The sequence below is a fragment of the Lampetra fluviatilis genome, chromosome 1, assembly GCF_964198595.1.
Source record: "Lampetra fluviatilis chromosome 1, kcLamFluv1.1, whole genome shotgun sequence".
Taxonomy (NCBI): domain Eukaryota; kingdom Metazoa; phylum Chordata; class Hyperoartia; order Petromyzontiformes; family Petromyzontidae; genus Lampetra; species Lampetra fluviatilis.
The window spans coordinates 2,569,725-2,596,134 of record NC_136275.1 but is presented as its reverse complement, the minus strand read 5'-3'; the positions used below and the strand labels follow the sequence as shown (position 1 = coordinate 2,596,134).

General features: G+C 47.0%; 1 protein-coding gene across 1 annotated transcript; it reads left to right on the top strand.

Moving 5' to 3' along the window:
- On the top strand, window positions 1-26,410 carry LOC144951743 (rho-related GTP-binding protein RhoN-like). Its single transcript, XM_078882124.1, has 5 exons — window positions 1-727; window positions 3,332-3,419; window positions 14,701-14,810; window positions 20,394-20,528; window positions 24,961-26,410. The coding sequence occupies exons 1-5, from the start codon at window positions 503-505 to the stop codon at window positions 25,279-25,281; spliced, it is 879 nt and encodes a 292-aa protein (XP_078738250.1). The 5' UTR covers window positions 1-502; the 3' UTR covers window positions 25,282-26,410.

Genomic DNA, 26,410 nt, shown 5'->3' with positions numbered 1-26,410 from the left:
GAAGAGGGAGAGAGACGGGTGGAAGAGAGGGAGAGAGAGGCGGGGTGGAAGAGAGGGAGAGTGGTGGTGGTGGTGGGGGACACTCCTCGCCCCGGTTCCCCGGCTCATCATCGCCCTTGCAGTGCACAGGAATGCAAGCGCGAGGAACGCCGGAGTATAGAAGCTGAGATGAGCAGCTGATTGGGTGGAGAAGCTTGACAGCCTGGAGAAGCTGGGAGGGGAGGAAAAGCTGAGCGTGGGAGAGGCTGAAGGAGGAGAATCTGGGAGCAGAGGCTGGGAGTAGAAGCTGGAGAGGGGGCGCCGTGTTGCTGGGAGGAGAAGCTGGGAGGAGGAGGAGAGGCTGGGCGGTGCGGCTGGGAAGGCGGGTACGACTAAAAAGAAGACTTGCGCAACCCCGCATTTAGGCAGCAGGGGTACGCGCCGGCTCACAGCAAACACAGGCACAGCAGCGCGCGCGGACGCACGAACGCACGCACGCGCGCGCGCACGCTTAGCTCTCCCAATGCACTCCTCCGCACAGTCGCACGCCACGTACTCGCACACTCACACGCGCGCACACACTCACACGCGCCCTGGCAGAGCGACGGTGGCCAGGGGCTCGGCATCATTGGGGAGAAATCCGACCATGGAAGGTCCGGCCATGCGCTGCAAGGTGGTGGTGATCGGAGACAGCCAGTGCGGGAAAACGGCACTGCTGCACGTGTTCGCTAAGGACAGCTACCCGCAGGTAACCATCATTCATTCACCTTTACCCACGGGTAGTCGAATACGCCAGGAGGAGTGTGTGTGTGTCGACGTGTCCGCCTGATTGAGCGAGCGTTGGGGTGTTTCGTGGTGTAAATTCCACGTTATTATGGCGAGGGCAAGGGAATCCGTTGTGGGGGTTTCCCACAAAGTTGTACTCACTTTACTCCATCCGCCGATGGGATGATGCTGGCATGAGTAGACCCCGACCGGGATGTGAACTCATGAAATTGCAATTGTGAGTCGAGTGTCAGTCGTCGTGGTGGTTAAATGGAACAAACAGAACGAATAGTTTGTATTTGTAGAGCATATTCCCACATTGTGTCATTCACGTTGATAGCATTTTGAGTGTATGCGTTATCTGCATCGGTTTGCGATCTCTACGTTGTGTTGAAGAGATGGATGTTGAACTTGTCTCGCGCCGTACGTCGCGCAAACCGTCATAATCGGAGGTGCGAATCACAGCGTTAAATAAAAAATACTCGGAGCAAACCACGCCGAAGCTGGTGTCGGATGATGCGTAATACAGAGATGACTGCGTGGTCACACTCAATGGGGGTAATGAGTCAATGTAGCATCCCCTGCTCGAATGAGCAATTGGGGGCGGGGGGGGAAGCGCTCCTATAGACAGGAGGTAAAATAGAATCCTATAATTCCACGTAGGTCAGCCACTCACTTATAGCTTCACTTTTCACACAGTGCCATCTAGTTTTGTGACCTTTTTTTTTGGGGGGGGGGGGGGGGATAGGCCGGATCGTGCATTCATTAATTTAATGAAAGAAAAAAATCGCGAATAATATGTTTTTTGAGTGCTTAGGTCTCGCCGAATTAATCGCCATGCTTTGCAGACTTTAAGCTATAATAGGTTTTGTATATGATGTGTACCATTAGCCTCGTTTTGTTTGTGCTCGCTGTACCGCGTCGATGTACGACTTTTTCTATTCGGAACTTGTTGACCATGTATATGCAGTGCTTTTTCGATTGTTTTCATGTTTTTTTTGTTTACGTTATCAGACCCCCTTTGAAAATTATCATTTATTCTCCAATGGCTTTTACCTGTGGCCAAAATAAACCTGAAAAATCGATTCGCGTCGTTCCAAATCCAAAACACGATTCGGGACTCCGTTCGCACCGTCGGACAAATATAAAATAATAAATGAATAAACACATCAGGCTCACGGAATGTGCGAGTGAAACGGGAACCAAAAGAGACTTACCACACGACTCAAAAATGTCGCACGCAAGACTGGCAAGGGCACATTTTGTTCCGTGTGTGTGACCACGAGACCAGTCCGTGTACATACTTACAGCCCAGTGGAGAGGCACAACAGCAAGCTACTCTGTGGCTATTCTGTGTGACGAGATGTGTGTGTGTATGGAGGAGCGGTAGTGCAGCGGTTAGGCATGTATGTTGAACTTCTTTCGCACCGTGCGTAACCAACCGTGCTAATCGGATGTGCGGTTAGCGCGCTGCGCTCACGGCTAATACAAGTGGCGAATATCTGAACCGGGCCTGGGACTCCTCTAGGTCGGCTCGGCCTCAAATGAGCACAGTACCTGGTCCGCTGTATAAACATCGACACCTCTTCGCGTGCCGTGCCGGCCTTAATAGGTGCTCGCTAACAACACTTGCGCCAAAAAGTATGCTGAGGCTACAAGGCGGATCTTTGTCTTCCTTCCCTGCAGAGTTTGAGAATCCTACGAAGGGGGCTTACTCAGTGAGGTCACGCAGGCTGTGTCCGTGAAGCCACACGTTCATAGCAAAGGCTCACAATGCCATTATAATTCCTCGCACACAAAGCTGCCGTTAAGTATACGTAGCACAACTGAGTGGAGGGTGCACTGAGCGATATTCAAAGCTACTGTAATTAATTCTCTGGCACACATTGTGGGGGCTCCCCTCTGCAACCAATACCGGCCTAACCGTTCACTGATTCACTGACACAAAGCCCGTTATAGATTCCCTGTGCGTGTGTGCGAGCGATACCGTGGCTGCGTGACCCTATTGACGCAAGGTTCAGGATCCACGCTGGAAGCGCCCCCAGTAGCATGACGGAAGAGTGGCATTTGATTAGTTGCCCGACAAACTGAATTAGCTCATGCGCCCCACATATGATGGGAGCGGGCATGTGGGTGTTGTAACCGTGTGAGATGGTTACACGTGCAGTACACACTGCACGTGGGCCGTTTGAGCGAGCGAGCGAGCCACATGCCAACCAGAGGCATGGACGGGACACGTGAGCAATTGATGTTTGAAACTACACAACCCCACCCCCCATCCCAGCTCCATGATGTCATTTTAATGGAATATTGGCGTGAGTAATTGGTATAGGTGGGCACGTAGCGCAATGCAATAATTAACTTGGGGAGTTTCATTATGCACGGGTACCCCATTAGGCAGAGAGCGAGTGGGGCGTCGTTGAAATAATTATACCCGTACGCGTCTGGTGCGTTCGTTTTTTTTTCTCTCTCACACTCGGGGCACCGAAGCGCATTCATCTCATGTGGCGTAAACACGACGATGATTCACGCAGTGTTGTCGTTCCCCCCCCCCTCCACCAAACCTTTTTTGCTGTTCGCAATGCAGACGTACATTCCCACGGTGTTTGAAAACTACACGGCAAGTTTTGAGATCGAGAAACAGCGAATCGAGCTCAACATGTGGGACACGTCTGGTAAGGTCGCCGCTTCCATGTGTGGACACGGTCCATCGACACACTGTCTCTCTCTCTCGCTGTGCCACGTCCTCCCTCAAAGACGGTGACGATCTTGGCCTTCCTTCTATCATTTAGCTCTGTCCGTGATGTTTACTCACGAAGTTTGCGTGAATGTGTGTATGTTGAATATTCTTGGTTCTTTCGGTAAAGTCACGTAGAAGGGAAATAATACAAATATAAAACAATACAAATTCTCACGACGTTTCGACTGCAACACAAGCAATCGTCATCAGGTGTGAAATCCACGGCAAGAAAATGTGAACTTCTATCGCACCGCACGTAGCTAACCGTGTTAATGGTATGTAGGAGATAATATTTCTCCAAGTGGTATCTATTTAAAATTGCTGATGTACTTTATTCGCTGTCTTCTCTGGCTTTTCGTAACTATAATTATATTGAGCCTCTTGTTTTCTCATTCGATGTCCATAAAATCAAACCCTGCTTTTCTCTAATTACTCTGATTAATGTTCTGATTGTGTACCTGCTGCTATCCGTAAGACATTTATGTTACTTATCTTGTCTGTCCATTAAATATTTTACATCCTTCATTAAAAAAAAAATCCTGTTTCTTCTTCTTTGTATCGTAGAGTTTTTGTAATTGTCCAGATTTCAAATCCATATAGGAGATCAGGCCCGCATATGTAACATTGCAGTATTTTCACTCGTGTTGTCATTAATAATTATCTATTATTTTTCAACAAAAATCCCATTTTCTGTAATATGAATTGATAAACAGTTGCTATACAAATACAAATTGTGTCATAATTTAATGTTTTGTAGAGCAAAATTCCACACATACGTGCACCGAGTGCAGTGCACGTATGTGTGTAGTGCATTTCCCTGCATGTCACCACACACTCACATTGCCCTTAATTTTTTTTTAAATGCCTCACACAGGCAGTGAGGTGGTGTATGAAATAGGGCCATCCCATGTGCGCCTCGTGCCACAGACAATTAATCTGTGTGCATCACGAGAGTGTGAGCAGCGCATTAATGAGGATCACGGAACCATCCCAGGCAAGATGCCCTTTAGTATTTCATATCATTTTCACGGTTAGTGGTCTCGGGCATGGAGCGCTGTGGCGGGTGTTTGGCCCAGCGTACACCACCACCACCACCACCACACACAGCGCTCAAATTACAACTGATTCCTTCCAAGCGCAGTTTACTGTTCCCACCTGACGTAAGCTCCTATTTGCCCCCCCCACCACCATCCCAATTTCCACACCACCGCGGCCACAACTTCTACGCAATGTGCGATCGCGTTATACGTTTTACGGCGATAAAGTGATTAATTTCGTGCGGGTGGTGAGTTTGGGGGGGGGGGTGATATTTTTTTTTCCATGTACACGCTGCGTTTTAATTTTAGCTTCACCCTGCCACTTGTTATGGAAGCATCCGCCAGCATGCTTTGTTGAGCACGCGCCGCGTCCCGCTGTGACGCCTGCTGCTTTCATCTGCCGCCCGCAGATATTGCGCGGCGCAATCCCGAACCGTCTTGGACAGAATGTATTTCAACAGTTAATAAGTCTAATCTTGATTTGAAGCTTTCGTGACTGCAGGAATCCACACTCTTTGGTTCTTTCAAAAGATAAGTCCGTTTGACGATTATCTTCGGGGCAACCGTTTTGTCGAGGTTTGGCTCTTTCGAGAGAAAAAAAGTATGAAATATCTTAAGCTTTTCTTAGTTTACGTTAAAAAAATTTTTACATTTTAACTCGTGTCCTATAGGTTTGTCCTGTCTTAAAACTAGTGATGTTTTTAGTCCACGTGGTTTTCTGTTTGCTGGACGCTTACGTCATCTTTAATGCAGACATGGTCATGTGTAAAGGGCTGGGCCCATTAACCACCATTTATTTTACCGCAAAGCCCTAAAAAAAATTCAATTACACTTATCTTAGGAATGGAAAAATAATCAATTGCAGCCCAATTATCGGAAGAAAAAACGCAAATTGTATAAAGTGTGATTTAAAGTCTCAGCAGAATTCATTTACTTTTTGGACAGTAGCTTCCACAAATCAAATCACATTTGAATGACATGGTGTGATGGAATAACAATAAATTAGAGGATATTTTGACATCGGATGTCCCTGCCAATAACTTCAGCGTTTGGATATAAATGCACACAATGCTCCTATATATACCGTCATTATGTTAAATCGGTCTCTGGAAGTCAAATTCTGTCAGTTCACTGTGCTTTTTGTCCCCGTCAAGTGCTGCGGTTGAGCATCATCACAAAGCAGCCAGCGAAGTTCGACGCTTGTGCATTGTGGCATCTGGCCATGGCTCAATCCTCATCGCCAGTACCAATGCACATCTCTGGAAACCTGCCTCCTTCATGGATAATCCCACTTTGCACAGGAGAGCTATTTTCACGTATTAGGCCCGCTGCTCATTAGGCACGGATACAGAGCGTGGTGGGAAATGCACAAGAGCTTTCACACACACACACGCACGCACGCGTGTGTGTGTGTGTGTCACGTGCCCTCAACATCCCATAGCCCCGGACAACCCAAACCCCCTTCCTGTCTCGCTAACACACTGGCCACACCCGTGTTGATTTCACACCCGGCTGCCCGGGTCTTTGGCAGATGGGGTGGTGTGGGGGGGGGCTCCGTTGTGCTGAACGGTAAATTGGACCACACTTTTGGTGGCAAGCTAATGACGGATTGCCTCTCGCCAAGTGTGCGTGACAAAAAAAAACCGAGCACGGCAGCTTCTGAATACACATTGTGTGCCAGACCGCGCCGATACCTTCCAACACGATCAGCACGTGCCCCCTTCTGCAAGGCTTATCGCTCACATTTCGTGGGAGCAGCGTGCGCTATGCAAAACACAAGGAGGGCAATTTAAGAGAGATGTATGCTTAGCCACTCTGAATAAAATAGCTTTATGTAACACTGGGTTTTTTTTCTTCTTCTTGGTTCTTTCGGTAAAGTCACGTAGAATGGGTTTTTTTTGTCTTCGAAATACGAACGTGAAACAAAAAAGCATCTCTGAAGATATACTGACACATGAGAGGGCGTGTAATGATAGCTTTTTACTGCGCCTGGGCCATGAGTGCGATCTGACTGATGACAAATGCCCGAATGTAAACAAAATGAAGCGTACTGGGCAATAAACGCAGGACGATCAATTGATACATTGCCGTGGGGACAGTTGTGTCAGCAACATGGCATGTAGTTAAGTCGCTGTATTGAGAAGGTGTAATGAGTAATCACCAGCTTAGGCAAAACACAAGGCCATTCTGCGCACTCAAGAATGTATCCTTACCGGCAGGTTTTTTTTTGTTGGAACTTAATGGTACGAAGCATGACAGAATTATTTAGAGCTAAGCCCTGTGCATGAACCCAAATTAACCCTGTCCAAAAGCTAATCCAAACTCTAATTAAAAATTTAACTGATAAGCCGGGGATCTCTGTAATGTATTCTGGTGAGTATTCTTTGAGATTAGGTTGTCTTTTAATCCATATCTCAACTCTATAATGTCTGGTAATTAGGCTCTTGGCACCATTACCCCGTCTGTATACTCAATACAATATTTTCTTTGTCACGATAATCTTCCATCAAAAGCCCACTGCTTGACCCACTGTGGAGATGCTTATTTAAAGTCTATTAATAATTCACAAAAAGAGATTATGAATCCAGTTTGTTGAGCCGTTTACATTTAAAATATTTTTGCAGAAAACAAAAAACAACAACCCCCCTTTTGCCCAACACAGAGGCTTACAATTGCTACTTTTGAATGCGGTTTCAGCATTATTATTGCAACATTTATTGTCGAGAGTCGTAACAATCCAACAATGGTCTTGTTCATTTAGAATTCTTATTAGCTATTTAAATATACTTTCAAGGGACCCGTTACCGTTCGTTGATGTTTTCTAATTGCGAAACAGTCTCTGCAGCGTTTCCATCCCATTGAGCATTTGGATTGAACTCCTCAAGTTATTTAGCCGCATCGTTTCTCGGTTGTTAAATGAATATTTAATTGGCAACACATTTTGTCGTCAATAAATTGATGTGCAAGTTAATTGTTCATTTGATTAATGTGGTAGCAAGGCTAAAGACGGCGTGGACCTCGACCCGTGTTTTGTTTCGTGTGCTTGTTTTAATGTCTGCGAGGTCACCAAGAGAATGTATTCGTCACAGACGAAGCAATTAAAGGAGGTTATAATAGGGCGCTTTGAAAGAATATGGCGAAACATCGGCGAGCCGGTCTCACCGGTGGGAGCCCTTGTATGGCCCAGCTGAAAAGTTTGGCTAACCGCTAAACTAAATTAATTCTAAATTTCGATTTAAAGCTTTCGTGACTGCAGGGATTCATCTTCTTGGTTCTTTCGGTAAAGCCACGTAGAAGGGAAATAATAAAATAATAAAAATAAAACATAATACGACGCTGTCTCCCCGACAGACCTGGTCTTCACCTGAGGACGGCTGCTTGCGTTGTGGCTAAAACTTCGTGAGAATTATTTTATTATGTTTTATTTTTATTATTTTATTATTTCCCCTCTACGTGACTTTACCGAAAGAACCAAGAAGATAAATACATTCTATGCAAAACAACAACAACAACAACAACGGTAACAACAATAAACCGTCACTAAATATTTCCGCAAGTACGGCGCATTTATTACACTGCAACTTAATATTTTATATATCATGTTCTCGCGCATTTGTATTACACGTACATGACGGAGCATTCTAAGGTATACGGTATGTACATTATCCCGTTATATTGATAATTTTTATATATTTCAATAAATAATTTAGATTTTTGTAAAAAATTTATATTTTTGGAAAAAATATATAAATTATGGTGCAGCAGAACGCAAAATCCATCCCGCCTGGGTATTACTATTAACATAACAGTAATAAACAACAGCGAGAAGAAATACAGAGAACATTTATAAAGAGCCAGCTCTTTAATGTTCTGCCGCTTTTAAAGCTCACGTTTGCGAATAAGGCAACAGACATTTTTTTTGCATTGATGCCAAAATTGCCGTCTATAAACGCCGGTTGTTTTTGGAGAGCTTCGATGTGACTCGTGTTGGCTTTCGATGCCATCACATGACAGAAAGAGTTCCACGTCTTTACTGCAGACACGGAGTGACATTCTCAGCAGTTCGTGTTTTGCTCGAGAATTCTCTGCACAGAGTAAAACGTACGTCGCAAATAAATAGAAAACCATAAAAGTTTGGGCACTTTCAGTGTGTGGCACTATAATTTAGAGTTTCATGGCGAATGGTCAAACTCAATGTGGCAGAATGTTCTGTAGAACAGTGTGGAAAGGTAAACTACTATAATTATAAACCCTTTCCTTTAAGTTTGCTTCAAAAATATAAAATTGGGTGTCTTAACTTTTTTGGTCGCGAAGGGAAGCTATTTTTTCTGTCAATTTAAATTCTGCACAAGCAAAGTGAAGATAGCAAGTGTGTGCTCCAGCATACTCCTCCCCCTCGGGCTGTCATGTATCCGGAGACGTGGTTTTTTTTATTTTAAACAATGGAACTTGTATAAGATCCGTGCGCACAGTGGTGAGTTATACTGGGAACACTTTTAAATGTGTCTACCGGCACCTTCGATGAGCACGGTTTGCTGCGTACTATGCGAAAGAAGTTCAACACACACACACACGTGTACCTGAAACACAAAGCTGCAGACCTAAGCAGTTTAATTAAAATAATGTTCTCTCAAGCATATGTGTTGTTAATACACAACGTTTAAATCATCACTCTGGGTTCTGTTGATGCTTAATTTATTCCAGTGATGCTGCTGCTGTTTCATTGTTTATGAACACGTGACCTGAGCAGTAACTTTTGTAAATGCTGTTGAAATGATGAAGCAACTGATAGGCAGAGGTGTGGACTCGAGTCATGTGACTTGGACTCGAGTCAGACTCGAGTCATGAATTTGATGACTTGCGACTCGACTTGGACTTGCATAACAATGACTTTGTCCCACCTATGAGATGTGGACTCGAGTCATGTGACTTGGACTCGAGTCAGACTCGAGTCATGAATTTGATGACTTGCGACTCGACTTGGACTTGCATAACAATGACTTTGTCCCACCTCTGCTGATAGGTATGAAATAATTCCAATTAAACGAGGTGTCATGTTAAGATGCCAACTTTGTATGGATGCATATCACGCATTGTGTGCTTTAGAAATGCGTACACACAGGCAGTGTCACCAGGACACCCACCTTGTAAGGCGAATGAAATTCTCCCACTAACAGCAGCAGCAGATTCTTTCCCTCCCACGTGGTTCACCCTCCCCCCCCACCTTGCCCCCCCCCCCACCTCGCCCCCCCACCACCCCTCAAGTGTTCATTTATAAACAAAAAAGTTCAGCCAACCACATTTAATCCCAACGATCAGTTCTGTAAATAAAGACGAGCAAGGAACGCACCATTCGTCGAGAAATGTGAATTTAAGAAAATCCCCCCAAACAAAAATACAGGCAATTAAAAAGTTAAACGCATGAAACAAAGCAGTTAATTCTCTTAATTAGGCTGAGAGTTGTTTTAGGCACATAATTAATTTTTTTTACATTCTCCCTAGACAAATGGCAGTTTATTTCCACTCATCAATGCTGCCATGCTTATCATCCAATTGTCTTGGAGTGCATCCGTGTGTACAAAATCATTTGCGAGTATATTTACTGATTTTTGTCATGCCTTGATGCACACAAATACCTACTGCCCAAAACGCAGCTTATGGAAGGAAGCACATACACACACCCACACACACACGTGTGTGTGCTTACATAAGATGCGTTGTGTGTGTGTGTGCTTCCCTTGTTTTGACGTGGGGCCCTCCCATATTTCACACTACAAAGCACAGGCCCAGCGTCACAGTTCATCTTCTCAAGCCAACTGCTCCTCACAAACATTGTTCCAGATGCATCCAGCCACGTGGCATCAAGAGAACGTCCTCGCCTCTTGGACGTCACTTTAGCAGCAGCAGCAGCAGCGACTCTGCAACGACAAAAAAATTAATCCGTAAAAACAAAGTTTTTCACTATAAATCCTTTATATGCGTGGCATCGGTTTTATTTTATTATTCATTTCTGTTTTTCTTGAGTAAGAGTTTCATTTTTATCACATTGGTATTTTAAATAAAATATGAAAAAAAATTATTTCAAAAAAGTGGAACATTTTGGAATTTTTTTTCACGAAAATATATTGTCACGCACAACGAGTCTGTGTGCAAAATGTCAGCTCGATTGGATCACGGGAAGTGGGTTAAAAAAACTACCGAAAGATTTGCACGGTCCTAAGCAAGTGAACTTAATATAAAGGATTTTAAAAATACACAACGTGGAAGAGCAGCGTGGTGGCTGCGTGTGGCCGAAGATTAACAAAGCCGTCCGCGCTGCTCTGAGCACTCGGCACCCTTTTGTTGACCGACGTTGTTGCCCATCCTCAGAGCAGCCCAGCGTAGCTGCGTCATGAGCACTTATGCGGGCATACGATCATTCACACAGCCTTCCCCACTCCTCTCTCTCTTTCTCTCTGCGCAGACCGTTTTTGTGGTGCGCGCACACGTGCGCGTTTGCGTGTTTGTGTGTTCCCAGGGAAAAGGGGGAGCGGTGGTGTATCGGTTAGCGCGCTGCGCTACGAACTTGGCGACCCCGAGTTTGATACCCGCTCACGGGCCAACACGAGTGACGATTATCTAAACCGGTCCTGGGCCTCCCCTAGGTCGACTCTGCTTCAAATGAGTACCTGGTGCGGTGCGTAAAAAACATCGCCACTGGGGAGACAAAGGCGGCTGGGCGTGGTGATGGCCACCCTACCCCTTCATGTGCCGTGCCGGTCTTCATAGGTGCTCGCTAACAGCGCTGGCCCCAACAGTCTGTTGAGGCTGTACGGGGGGGAGGGGGGAGTCTTTGTCCCAGGCAAAATGTAGACAATGTTCTTTTTTGCTTGGACCCTAAACAATAAAGATGTGTCCTTTCCCGAGTGTCTGTTTGGCCAATAATGGAAATAATTGAGGGGCGTGCGTTGGTGCTGACGCACGCGGCTGTGAGATCTGGCCTCGCATCGCAATGCACGCCGGAAGGAGTTGTTTGTGTTTTCGGAGGCTCCGGTTTCGAACCCGTGTTCAAACAAGTAAGCGCAAGCATGTGGTGGATTTAGACAAGTGTTTTAAGGGTTACCTGATGCTTTGTGACGTGGTGGTGGGGGGGTGAAAAAAAAACCCCGTGGTTATTTATATATTTACATCAAAAAAACAAACCCCCTTTATCTCAGAGGCTGTTTATGCAGCTCCATGCATTGGTCTCTGCTGCAAGAATTCATCAAGTTAAATAATTGTTACTGCCATAGTAATTACACATTTGCATTGATAATTAGTAGATCAAAAATGTAATTACCTCAACACACAAAAAAAAAACACTTACCTTTGAAAATAGACGAAGCAATTACGAGTTCATGAACATAAAAGTCTGCAACTTTTTCTTTTTTGTGTCTCCTACTGCCACATGTTGTGGTTGTTTCCGCCACTGTCCCCGAAGCATTGACTTGCAAATTACCAGCATCACATTTAAATTCCAGATTAGCGGAAATCGCCCGCGGGTTGAAACGCTGCGCTTTAACAACATTACTCCCATCTCGGCATCTCACGGCCGTCTCAATTACTCTGGGACATTACTGACAACTGCAGAGAAATCGCTGCCTCCGCCGACAGGGTCATCATAAATGCTGAGCAAATTGATGTCTTAGAGGCGGCTAAAGTTAATCATTGCGCTCTTCTAGGTGGCTTTCAGCCCAACGCCAGGGTGAATTGCAGCCCCAAGGATAGCAGGAAACAGCGCCTGTGAAGTTATTATGCATGGATATTGCCGGTGAAGGATTGCACTGAAGCTATATAAGTACACAGACCTCAGATTTGTGTTGTGTATGCATATGCTGGATAAAGGATCGCGCTCTGGTGCTGTATAAGCACATATACTCGCGTGTGTGTTCTTTGTCAAGCATCCTCGGTTTCCTGCGGTCAAGAATTGCACATGGTTACGCAATATAAAGCAAATAACCCCGGTAAGGGAGCATTGTGAGTTTAAAGGGTTCCGTCGATTTTGTGTGTGAAACACCAAAACAGTGGGATGCTACTTTGCTGTACCAGGTTTTTCCAGGACGCGGTGCCCATCCACATCAAAGGAATTCTTTATTTCGGGACGATTAGGAAGATGAATGATACAATGAAAATTATCCAGGCTGGGTGTTTTATTCAGCAGCACTCTGATTTCATTTAGGACTGCAGTCTTAATCGGCTCTCAATTGAAGAGTAAAGCACGAGACCTTTTGATGTGGTTTTTCGGGGTATAAATTTGCAGCCCGAGGCTTATTGTTTCACGCGGACTACAACATTTCCCCGTGGCGCTTTAGCCCATCTCTGCAGTGAAGCGACACCAAACCTCCCTCGTGTACTCGGTGCTGACTCAGTCTGCCTGACCCCCAACTCGTAGTGTCCAAGCACCGATCAGCATGGTCATGTTATGCAGCTTTGCGGGCAACGCGCTCCACGCGTTCATCTAGGTCCACAACGAACTATGGTCGCTTGCATGCATAATATGTGCCCCGCTCGGGGAGATTGTGTTCAGCGGAAACTAAGCACCTGGGGGAGATGTTTGTGTTTGACAGAGGCAAAGGGAGCGTGTTTATGTCGCCTGCTTTGCGTTTGACTCGTGTTTACACTCGCCCAGCGCCCTTTCATCTGGCAGCCAGGGCCTGATGAACGTTTTGCCCGTGTGACAAACTGCTTTGGCCACATGGTATAGGATGTGGAAACTCAGCAGGGCAAGCTCTCGGTAGGGTAGGGCCAGATTCCCCTACCCCCATTACCAATCCTGCGGCAATCCCCCCCCCCCACATTTCCGTCAAGGCAAGCAGACCACCCCGGCAGATGCCTATAATCTCCACTCAGTCTGGCAGCAGGTCACACGCCACCAAAGTCCACACATCCTGAGATCAACCTGCTCGCGGCTAGGGTGAAAACATTTTTAACAGCGTAGCTTTGTCATTGATTGTGTTTGCTTGTTTAAAAAAAAATCCTTTCCTCCCACCCTCCACCAAAAATTGGTTACAAGTCACTAGCCGGCCGAATCCACAGCGAATCACCTGCACAGAGTGGGGGAATTCAGAGTGGCTTGAGCTATGAGAAGCTTCCTGCAAGGCTACACTTTGTAAACAGCAAAACAAACCCCCCCCCAACAACAAACACTTGCCAGGGTTTTACTTGGCTGCCACGGCAGCGCTACCGAGCCAAACGCACTCAGTGCTGTTTCCATGGCTATCTGGTTTCTTTTTTAAATCTAAAGCAAACTTATCCGGGGCGCTTGATAACGCTTGTTGTGGTTCGAGGTGGCAGATAATGATAACATAAACGTTTACAGATATATGTCCACTTGCATAAAGGCTTCCGTAGAGAAAACTGAACAAGCAAAACATATACACATTTCGCCTGGCATTTAAAATTCTATTGAAAATGAGTTTGCACAATTGCATCCGTTATGGTTCGCTTTTAATTCAACGGAAATACAACAGCGTGAAAGTCTCGTATCAATGAATGCAGATTCCTGCCTACATCATGTCAAAAAATAAAATTCTGCATTTCCGCTAAATCAGCATTGTGTACTTTCAGATGCGCTTCTGTGGCCGTCTGAAACGCTCTTCCGAATTTAGGAAGCCACTGGAGCTATGCAATTTAAAATGATCTAGATTGAAAACTCATTTCTTTAGAGCTGCTTTTTGTGTTTAGTTTGTTGTCCTTCCCCCATACTTCCGTTTAGCATGGTTAGCTATGTACGGCGCGAAATTAGTTTATACATACACACCCAGCATATTCATGAATGCCAGTGATATCCTCACAATGGAGCATTTCCTGCTCAGATATTTTCAGAACAATGATTTTTTTTAAACATATAAAAACAATTTCTGGTGCAAATATCTGAGCAGGAAACATATTGCAATCGGATGCCAATCCCACTGCTGCATCAAGGCCTCCCCCATGCCACGCCAGGTGACGAGGACCGATTGACCATACTTCACCACCCCGGTCATTGCGGCTTGATGAAGGGAGAAATCCTGGGCTGGTTAATTTATCACCCATCTTTGATGTGAACCGCGACTGGGAATCAAATGTAGATGGTGCACATATTGCGGTGCCCCCCACATTGCGCGCGTATCCCGGTGCCCCCTCCGTTTGATCTGTCCACGATGTCACTGTGACCGGCAGGGGCCCCCTACTACGACAACGTGCGTCCGCTCGCCTACCCGGACTCGGACGTCGTCCTCATCTGCTACGACGTGGCTCGGCCGGAGACACTGGACAGCGTGCTCAAGAAGGTGCTTTAAACAAAGATCCCCCCCCCCTCCTGCATATCCTTATTGGACTGTTGGGAAAAAGTGCTGTTAGCGAGCACCTAATGAAGGCCAACGCGACAGACACGGGGGTGGGTGGCAAGCACCACACCCGGGCCGCCTTTGTATCCCCAGTGGCGATGTTTACGAGGCTGAGTCGACCTAGGGGAGGCCCGGGACCGGTTCAGATAATCGTCACCGGTGTCGGCTGCGAGCGGGAATCGAACTCGTAGCGAAGCGCGCTAACCGCGACGCTACCGCTCCTCCGCACAGACAAGACAAAAGACACGCTTTGTGCTCCTGCTGCCACTACAGACGGTGTTTTGCTTTGGGGAAATCCGGCAAATCCGACTGAATCTGGTCCTGGAATCCATTTCACGATGCGCCTGCCGCTGCCAAGCCCCATGTTTGGCATTTGGGGGATATGCCGCAAAACACCTGTCAGTAAGCAATACGTCAGCTGCTGGATTTGTTACGGTCGGTTATTTGGAGTATTTTGAAAGTTGCTACAGGCTACACAGGCCTGGCATTTTCACCCTGCACAAGCACCATAAATTACAGGCACTCGTGACCCTGCTTTTGAGCAAGCCCGAGTGTCCGATGAAGTGTTGAGCTGGCATTTTGATAAATAATCTACACTGCTTATATTAAAGGTTGCGCAAAGACTTGTTTTTGTCAGGGGTGGGTTTTATGGTTTATTCCTATAAACTACTTTTGTTATTTATTTGATCAAGTAAAGCCCACTGAGCTATATTGCTATTTTGTATCCTGGCTACAAATGATAGCTCAACAAAGTGGCTTATCGTGTGGACATTTGTAGCAGCCGAATGCTCTAAATACACGCGACCACGGGGAGAACATTCAAACTCCAAATTTACGGGCGTCGGGGTCGGGATCGAACCCATGACTGGTGCTTATAGTGCTGACCAAGGCGTGCGTAGTGCTGACTCAATAAATGGGGCGAGTGGAATAATCAGAAGCAGCTCTTTGCATTTTATAACACATTATGTACAATGCATACAAGAGGCAATTACAATCAGTGCATTTTCTACATGCAGTCTTTCGTAACCAATGTCATGATTCACAATTGATTTTTAGGTCAGATTACGTGGGTTAAATGTGTGTCGTACACCCCCACCTATCAACGAAGCGGCGTTACACGTGGGGGCTTGCTCTCCTGGACACCCGCGCGCCCAAGAAGTGGAAACACGTCCACGCCTGCTCACGTGGCAACTTCATTCATGGGCCGTGTCGGGTGGAGGAGGGTGTATGACACACATTTTATTTCCACCGTCTGACCCAAAAATCGATGATGATGATGATGGCAAAAATAAACCATGCTCGATTAGATTACACCTGGACTGGATGACTCCGTCACGGCGCGTTGTCGCCCTGCGGTTTTCTTCACTTGTTGCGAATGCACGACGCGTCCGGTGCTCGTGTACAATGATGAATGCGATGCGGGGGGGGGGGCTGAGCAGGAGTGGGTGGGTGGGGGAGCTGCTATCGCACTTATCGTGCTCACCCCCCACCTCCCCCCCCCCCCACTTTGTTAACGAGAGCCAGAGAGCCGCGGGCTCTTCGATCGGGGCGCGTGCGGAGCATTGGCCGAGGTTTCCCGCAAGCAAGGAGCTCGCTGACGTCGTCAACGAGCGTGAGCCCGCCGTCACGCGAACTCCCCGCGGTCGCGGCGGACTTTGGCTCGGTGGCCGTCAGACATTTAAAATGCTTTCGTGACTGCAGGGATTCATCTTCCCGGTTCTTTCGGTAAAGTCACGTAGAAGGGAAGTAATAAAATAATAAAAATAAAACATAATAAAATAAAATAATTCTCACGACGTTTCGGCTACAACGCAAGCAGCCTGAAGACGGCTGTTTGCGTTGTAGCCGAAACGTCGTGAGAATTATTTTATTTTATTATGTTTTATTTTTATTATTTTATTACTTCCCTTCTACGTGACTTTACCGAAAGAACGAAGAAGATTTAAAATGAGTTTGCGCAATCACGTCCATGACGATTCGCTTATAATCAGCATAAATACGACAGACTGAAGTTTTGTATCAATGAATGGAAGATTCCTGCCTACATCATGTCAGAAATAAAACTCTACATTCCGCAAAATCAGCATCACGCCCTTTCAGATGTACTTCACTGGCCGTCTGGAATGCTCTTCCTTCCGATATTAAAAAGCCACCGAAGCTGTTTAGTTTGTCGTCCTTCCCCTCCGAACCTCTGATTAGCACGGTTGGCTACGTATAGCTCGAAAAAAGTTCAATGTACAAAGACAAAGATCCCCCGTATAGCCTTAACATACTGTTGGGGCAAGTGCTATAAGCAAGCAGCTATTAAGGCCGGCACGGCACACGAGGGGGTGGGTTTCCAGCAACAGGCCCGAGCCGCCTTTATCTCCCCAGTGGCGATGTCTACCACACACCTCACCAGGTACTCATTTAAGGCCGAATCGACCAGGGAGGAAGCCCAGGACCGGTTCAGACAATCGTCGCCGGGTCGCCAGGTTCGTTGCGCAGCGTAGCGCTCACCGCTACACTACCGCTTCCCGTCGTGCTCGTGAACACACTCGCACTCGCTCGTGCCTCTCACTCGGACCAGAAGCCTCCCTCCCTCCCTTCCTCCCTCCCTCCCTCCCGGCGCGACGCAACGGGGATCGATGCAGTAAAAGCAAAATTGCTCCGATACTGCGTTTACAAAAGAACGGGGGTGGTGGTGGTGGGGGGGGGGGGGGGGGTGGGAGACCCCATTGCATGGGGGTCCGTTTGAAGTCGAGACCCCCTTCCCCAGCCCCTGCTGCCACATCGCGGTTTCCATTAGCCCGCCGCCGTCTCTCGGCACAGATGCGTCGTCCAAGCTCTCATATTGCCGAGTGCTTCTTTTATACCTCTGCGTTTGAAACGGAGGGATAGTGCTGCTCAGATCAGGCAGGGGAGGTTTTCAATGTTTGTGAAGAAAGGGAAATGCTCACTTGTGTCAATGTCGTTGTTGTTGTTGCTATTTCCAAACAGTGGCGTTAGACGTTCTTTGGTTTGTGCAGGGATTCGCATAAATGTATGTGTGTTAAACTTCTTTCGCACCGTACGTATCCAACCGCGCTAATCGGAGGTGCGGGGGAAGGATTTAAATATATTTCAGTGCTCGCTTACCGTGGTTCCAGGTTAAATACTCCAGGGAGATAGGAGAGCAAACGTTTTACCGCATCATCGTCATCATTTGCAACGTCAATCACTCGCGTACAGATTATTTGCAATTGAGTTAACGCAGCTTAAATATCCTGCTCTGTCTGAATTCACAACGGGCTCGTTGACGTCTGTCTGGTCACCGACACACACACACGCACACACACGCACCCCTTGTGCTTGGTACGTAATGCCGTAGTCCCGAGCAGTTCCGGAGCCAAAGCCCCGCAGGTCACGTGAGGTCAATCGTAAATCCTTCACCTTCTGACCCCGACTTTGGGGCGGGCAGTAGCGGTGGGGCAGTGGGGGGGGGGGGGCACGGCTTTCCGTGTGGCCTGCAAGTTGAGTCGTCGGCAGAGTGAGAACTCCTCCGTGGCAGATCATCCGAGTAGCATAAGTAGCTCCAAATGTAGTAGTAGCTACTATGACATACGTAGTAGCTACATATGTAGTAGCTACGGGCCCCACACTTTCAAGGCCCCCGCGCTAAATGCTTTCAAGCTATTAATTCGGGTTCAGTGATTCTGCACTTGCTCTATTACTATAGTACTATACTGCCTTCAACTTTTATGAACGACTAGGTGTTTAAGGTTAGCGATTTGTCGTATTACCTGTCTGTGTAGCAAATGACACAAATTACAATGACTTTACTATGCAAGTAAAACATGTGTGTGTTTTAATACATATGCGTTTTATTTATTTATAACAAATGCTATACAGGCCCCGCACTAGCTTAATCTGGCACTGCTCCATGACAGTCGTTCCCGAGACGTCCCCCCCCTCCCCCGTCCCTTCACGGATCCTGTGTTCCGTGTCGAGTCGCCGCGACAATCCGTCGTGGCGCGAGGACGACGGCTCACGTCGTTCCCAGAAGTCACTTTTGTTTACCACTCTACCTCCGTAGAAGCCCTTTCATTTTTACACTTTTTGACAGATTGTTCACGTGTTCTGTAGACACGATCCCTTCACTCGAGCACGTGCGAATAACAATCATCATAAGTGCGCGCGCGGTACAAGAGGGAGGTATGCATGTTGCGTATGCGTGTCGAACTTCTTCCGCACCGTGTGCTAATCGGAGAAGTCGCGCGTGCTGCCTCGCGCTCGTGGAGTGTTCACGTTTGTGTAATCATTTGGTTTTTTTTCGGCTCAAGGAGGATGCCCCAGGAGTAGATCGTTTCTCAGATTAGGGCCGTGAGCTCAAGGTGTGACTACGGGTTCGTACCCGTCCCGTCTGCTAACCGTGTACAGCAGCAATCAATCAGGATGAGATCTTAAGCCTCCACTAAATGTCGGAGTCTCATTTCCTCTCCTTGGGTGGCACTGTTATTCTTTGCGCCCGCAAAGCTTACAAACAGGTTCTAATGCGACACACACACGTGCGCTAAAGATCCTCAGTAGTTTATTATTCAGCTGCCTTGGGCGGTGCTTAATCGAGAGCGAGTTGGCTTATTTTGCGTTGTGCGATGATCCACGTTTGGTTAAAAATTTCCTTTCCGAAGCCTTAATGAAAACGGATTATGATGAGATGCATGGCTACGCTGATACAGACCCTGCAGAGCAGTTGCTTGAATAAAATTAAAGAGCAATAAAAATTTGAATGCCACATTCAGGTTAATTGACAAGTAACACGGCATGCTGGTCTGTGAGTGCCGGTGCATCCGTGTGTGTCGATGTGCATGGCCTCCATAGGTGCTCGCTAACAGCAATCGCCACATCAGTCTTTTGTGGCTAATGGGGAAGCTTTGTCTCTCAGCTGTGTGTGTGTTTGTATTGGGGGCGGTGTTGTAGCAAACACCAGTGACGATTATCTGAACCGGCCATGGTCCTCCCCTAGATCGACTCGGCCTCAAATAAGTACCTGGTGTGGTGTGTAAACTTCGCCACTGGGGAGACAAAGGCGGCCGGGCGAGGTGCTGTCCACCCACACCCTCGTGTGCCGTGCCGGCCTTCATAGGTGCTCGCTAACAGCACTTGCCCCAACAGTCTGTTGAGGCTACACGGGGGATCTTTGCATTGATCTTTGTTGTAGTAATCCATGGAGTGCCCCCTACAGTCTCGGCAAACCTCGGTTAAATTCCTGGCCACGCATATCAGTGACATTTGCTATCTGAACCTGTTCTGGACCCTGTGGAATGTTGCTCCAGTCTAAGTGGAGCAAGGCAGGTGCCAGTGTGGTGTGTGACCAGTGTCAACCCTGGGAAGACAAAGGTGTCTGGGAATGCAGTTTTGCCACGCCACTTCCTCGTGCGAACACGCCGGCGCTGAAAAGTGCCCGCTTAAACTTGCTCCGTCAAATCTATGGAGCTAATCGGAGGTGCTTCGTCTGTTCGTGCGCGCGTGCGTGCGTGCGATTGCTGGCATGTTGTGCTGGTGCAGTGGCGGGTGGAGAGCCACGAGTTTGGCGCAAGCACCAAAGTCCTGCTCATCGGCTGCAAGGCTGACCTTCGTGCGGACCTGCAGACCTTGCTGGAGCTGTCCAAGCAGCGGTGCATCCCTGTTACGCAGGAGCAGGTAACAGCAGCTCCATCGAACCACGCTCGGACTGCCTCAACCTCCACATTCAAACAAAAGCCACTCGCTCCTGTGTCAGCCATCCTCTCTGCGAGCAATTTTTTTTATACTCTTAGCTTTTCGGTAAAGTCACGTAGGTAAAAAATGAAATAAGAATTAATAAAAAATAAAATAAAAAAAATAAAAAAAAATCACGACGTTTCGGAGGCAACACAAGTATCCGTCATCAGGTGGGACCGTCACAGCCAGATTTGCTGTATACAGAGACTTGTGTTGCCTCCGAAACGTCGTGATTTTTTTTATTAATTTTAATTTCATTTTTTACCTACGTGACTTTACCGAAAAAACCTAAGAATACGAATAGTGTATGAATCCTTGCAGTCACGAAAACTTCAAATCTAGAATATATATTATTTTTACCCAAGCCACTCTTCTTGCGTGTGATACAATGCTTGAAACTCGTCACACTCGTGATGTCCTCCAACGCTTGCCTACGAGGGGGGGTTTGGTGGTGAGCATGTGGTTACAGAGCGCCATGCTATAAGTACGTAGACCTGAGTTCGTTTCCCAGTCGTGGGGCGAACGTCGGCAGCGAGTGACATCTGGGCGGGGTCGCGTGTGCGTGACCCCGTCGGAGACCCGCACCCTCTACGGTGCGGTGAAGTATGATCAAGCCAAACCCCCATGATCTATACGACGCCTGGGAGGTCGTTGTCCAGCAGAGGTTTGAACAAGGGTGCTGTCCATTACAATTATTACGAGGGGAGTTGGTTTGGGAAATGTATCCGGTCAGTTTCGTGTAACATTCCTCTGTTTTACTACCACACGTTGGTCAATTATTCTCACAAATGTCGTGTAGTCGCGTAACCGCAGTGTCCCTTCAGTATTAACTCGGCTTCATCGTGCACAAATGTGTCTGCTCGGGGAGTTTTGAGACAATCGGGTTCAAGGCGTGCTTTCAAATAAGCCCTCGCTCAGCTGCAGAAATTTTTGCCGACTATTGAGATATTTAAACTATTTTTACATTTCACGGCCAGTTAGTAAAATTTGCTTGTTTGTTTTGTTTTCTTTGACAAATTTGGAGACTGTGAACATTGTTTTCCGTATGCTTGTCGGTGCGTTAAGAAGGGAACGCCGAGTGAATAATTCATCCGCCGCTTTGCAACATCTCGTGCCATTGTTTACATGTTTGCACCAGAATGATGTATGCTCAGCGAAGCGCTTGTTTGGCTATGTAAATGCCTGGTAAATAATTGCGCGTGCGAATGAAAATGTCACGCGAAAGCGCCGACACAAACGTGATAATAACCCCGACAAACCAATGCCCGTTTGTCATCGCCCGGGGTGTATCCACGCGGTCGCATCGCCGCCTTGCTTGAGGGGCGATGCGACATGCATCTTTCACGAGGCTCAAGGGAGGAATATGCATTGGGTGGCGGAGGCTGGAAGTAGGGTCACGTGAGGTTAGAAATTGCGTTCTTTCATTTTGGTTAACTTCAAATTGGGAATTTTTTTTTTCAAAACGAGAGAAAAGAATTAGTGGTTCTTGACCCCCACAGGCACGGTCATTAGTGATGCTCCACAGAATGCACGGAATTTGCGAACGGGCTCTGGGTGGCCAGGCTCCCAAACCATCTCCAACACCAATTAAAAACCGACTGTTGTTTTTTTTTCCATTATAAAAGACTAATTTTCCAGAAGAGTACACATCTGAGATGAAAACGCAGAGGCTAAAATATAACCATTAAAAAGTGCATTAAAATTCGGGCAGAATCAGAGAGCTCTGACAGTCCCTAGCAGGCAACACCGGTCAACTCGATAGTTTAATGTGGGAGTCGTTTGTATAAAACAAATAAAACAGGGTTGAATAGCAAACCCGATTGATCGAGGATCGAATAGAACATTCGATTGGTACAGCGGTATCACACATTGCCACAACTGCCACGTGTAATATTCTCAGGTTTTTTCGGTAAAGTCACGTAGGTAAAAACATTAAAATTAATGAAAGTAAAATAAAACAAAACAAACAAAATAAAATTCACGACGTTACACATCAAGATGCAGCTAATTCGGCTGTGACGGTCCCACCTGATGACGGAGACTTGTGTTGCCTCCGAAACGTCGTGAATTTTATTTTGTTTTGTTTTATTTTACTTTCATTAATTTTAATGTTTTTACCTACGTGACTTTACCGAAAAAACCTGAGAATATGAATCATTGCAGTCGCGAAAGCTTCAAATCTAGAATTAATGCCACGTGTAAGTAAAAAAAACAAAGTTTTCACTATAAATCCTTTATATGCGTGGCGGCTAGAGTCCTCTCGTCCTCTGGCTTGAGATGGCTGCCACCTATGGGTCAGATGATTGTCTGCCACCATTAAGCAATTGGTAATTAAATAAATAAGCAGAAATTCCTAAACAGTGTAAAGTTATGGAAAAAAATTTTCACGAAAATAAATTGTCACGCACAACGAGTCTGTGTGCAAAATGTCAGCTCGATTGGATCACGGGAAGTGGGTAAAAAAACGACCGAAAGATTTGCACGGTCGTAAGCGCACAAGCAAGCAAGCAAGTGAACTTAATATAAAGGATTTTAAAAAAAACTCCTTAACATATCACGGAGAGAAGAAAATCTCAGATTCGGAGCGGAGGGGAGTACGTCATGTAAATGCATCGTCTTCAGTGGTGCATTCCCCATTTAATGTTACGCAGCTGACAAAAAAACCAACACTACTGTCCCAGGCAGACTTACTGATGTCACTCCTCAAAACGATGACGTTCCTGGGAAAACCAGGACAGGTGGCATCCGCGGTGTCACGCAGCTTAGTACGCTGCCCAACAGAAACAGGCCTTTAGACTCCTTTTCTTCTCTAAATGTCAAACTGATAAGCCACTTTGTTGAGCTATCATTTGTGGCCAGGTCGCTTGTGAAAAAGAAGTTAATACCTCCAGTGTGCGTTGTCTGGTAGGATGGGTGATGGTTTCGTGTTGTATTTGTTTGTGTTTGGGTGATCTCTTCAACCTTTCTTCTATTCTGCATTCCTGTCGTAACGTTCTTACCCCGTGCCCCGGCTGGACATCTGTGAAAAAGAGCTTCATAGCTCATCGGATTCGTCCAGTATGAACAAATATTCTGAAATATTCAGAGCGGGATACATCGTGAATAAGAATCCCGTGGCTTGCGGAGAAACGGCAAAACGTCTCGCGGGAGTAGTAAGCGGCTCTACGAAACAGCCGGGGCATGCATCCTCAAGAAATGTGTACTGGGAGGTTTGCCGTTATTATTTTAAACATATATATATGAAACAACACTGTTTTTACAATACCTCGGGAAGTTTTCGGCTAACCGTAATGAACGTGTTCGTTGTGGTTTTTTTTTAGCAGAATCGCACATCTGACGCAATCTCACACGCCGTCTGCCATCATCGCTAGCAGACACGGCGTGGCATTATAGATCTATTGTGATTGATTTCAGAGACATTGTCATTGTCTGTTATATTTAAGAATTACATTTTCGTTAGCTTATTTGAGTTTCTGAGCTGTGTTAAATTAATCTCATGGATCCTTACAGCTATATTGTAGCCCAGATAAAAATGAGATTGTGGATGTAGTAGGTCTCTTTGTATTCATGTGTCAAGTAGACTCAAATATATTGCCATCTAAGTGAGCAGCCTTTATATTCCTGGGCATAACATACTGTGAGTGTAAGTATTGAATATCTGTAGGCTCACCACTTGAGCTAATTTTTCTGTCTGGGTAGAATTATGGTAGAGTGCCAGATTGTCAGAAGGCTGTGGAAACTAATCTCTGCCAGGGATGACTCGGCTCATCATATCTCGATTTGAAGTTTTCGTGACTGCAGGGATCCATACTCTTTGGTTCTTTCGGTAAAGTCACGTAGGTAGAAAAAAATTAAATAACGACGTTTCGGGCGCAACACAAACGTGTTGCCCACTTCAGCAATTGTCTCTCGCTGTGGTTGTCCCACCTGATGACAGACGCTTGTGTTGTGCCCGAAACGTCGTGATTTAATTTATTTTATTTTATACCTACCTGACTTCACCAAAAGAACCAAAGAGCTCATCATCTTTCCGAAGATGACAAAATGAGCGTTACTTTGCGAGAAGTCCGCAGTTTGTTTTTCTACGGAATTACTTGCCCCTGCCACAGAAAGGTGGAATTCCCACCGACGGCTTAGGACCGTCGGATGCTGGCGAACGCCACCTGACGGCCCGTAAAGTCACGTAGGTAAAAAATTTAATTAAAATTAATAAAAATAAAATAATAAAAATCACGAAGTTTCGGAGGCAACACAAGTCTCCGTCATCAGGTGGGTTAACACGCTGTTCACACCGCCCCAATTAATTCCGCCGTCCGAACCGCCGGCCCCGGCTAACGACGTCCCGCGCGTTCGCTCTCGCGGCCTTGCGCAGGGCGCAGCCGTGGCACGGCAGCTCGGGGCGGCCGCCTACGTGGAGTGCTCGGCGAAGCTGTCGGAGGACAGCGTGCGCGACGTCTTCCACATGGCCACGCTGGCGGCGCTCGGCCGCCTGCCGCGCTACCTCGTCCGGCGCGGCCACTCGCGGCGCGAGACCGCGTCGGCCACCCGCACGCCCCCCTCGTCGCCGTGCGACGCCGTCTCCGCCGCTGCCACCTCCACCGCCGCCGTCGCCTCCTCCGCGCCGCCCGCCGAAGGGCAGAGGGCGGCACGGCACCCGCGCAAGGAGCGCGCCAAGAGCTGCGCGGTGATGTGAGCCCCGCCGGTGAAGGCGCCACGAGCGCCGCTGTCGCCACTGGCGCCGGGAGCGCCCGGCGTCGCGGGCCGCGTGCCGCTGGCCACTGCCGCGACCGCCGCCCAAACTTCCTGAGACCGTTGCGAGCGATTTTCTGTCTGCCCGCCCGGCCGGGGAGCAATTGAGTTTGTCGTTTAGCGTGGCCCCGGTGAGGGACGAGGGTTAACTTCCTCCTGCCCCCCCCCACCCCGGCCCTCTCTCCGTTTAAGAGTATCACTGCTTGTGATCGTGAAAATACAACCATCCCGAGAATAACAATGGCCTTGTTTGGATAGAATGTGCGCGGTGGTGTGGCATCATGCGTGCATGCCAGCGAGCGAGCAGGCGTTCCTATCCTCCAAAAAACTCGGGAGTAGTTCTCCAAAGATGGAGCGTGTTGCCGTGTTAATACAGCTGCCTTGAGAAGTCGTTTGTTTGGATGGTTGAGTGTCGGACACCTGGAGCCGGAGAGTTGCAGGTCAAGGAGCGGACGCCAGCCTGAGCGGAGGACATTCTGCGTGCGGTGCAGAACTCGCACCCGCCATTGGGAACGGAAGATTGCGGAAAGAGACAAAACGTCAAATCCGTGCGAATGTGCGTCTGTTACTCTTGAAAAAAAAAAGTGCAATAGTTGAGACTGAAGGAAATCACGAATAACAGCAAGAGAAAATTAATCAGTCACGTGTCTTCATGAGTTGTTGTGTAATCTATCACGAGCTACGTAACGGAAAATGTATCAGTAGCGGTAACTGTTTTTTGGCGTGGGTCACTGTGATAACTCTCATGCGATGTGCTGTAATTTGTAATTTATTTCCGAATCTGTAAACAATTCGATTTTTAATTTTTTTTTGTTGAACACGTTGTTTCACCCTCCTGGAAAGTAACAGTTTTGATTACAGCAGAAGAAAAAATCGGCATTCGGCATTTTATTTTCAGAAAGTTGTACGGCATTTTGTTATCTTAAAAAAAACACACACACACACGGCGTGACATTTTTATTTTCGGTTCGAAGAACGTGTAATAAGTGCTTTTTATGTCTGTTAAATGGTTTCTAAATAAATACTTAATTTGCAACCACTGTGTGGGAAAAACTGATAAGGGCCAACAATAC

What these genes read in the sequence shown, in the direction of transcription:
- LOC144951743 (XM_078882124.1), top strand. Translation starts at nt 503, where the DNA reads ATGCACTCCTCCGCACAGTCGCACGCCACGTACTCGCACACTCACACG. An exon ending in CTAAGGACAGCTACCCGCAG is followed by an intron (nt 728 to 3,331) that starts GTAACCATCATT and finishes TTCGCAATGCAG; the next exon opens with ACGTACATTCCCACGGTGTT. An exon ending in TCCCTGTTACGCAGGAGCAG is followed by an intron (nt 20,529 to 24,960) that starts GTAACAGCAGCT and finishes GGCCTTGCGCAG; the next exon opens with GGCGCAGCCGTGGCACGGCA.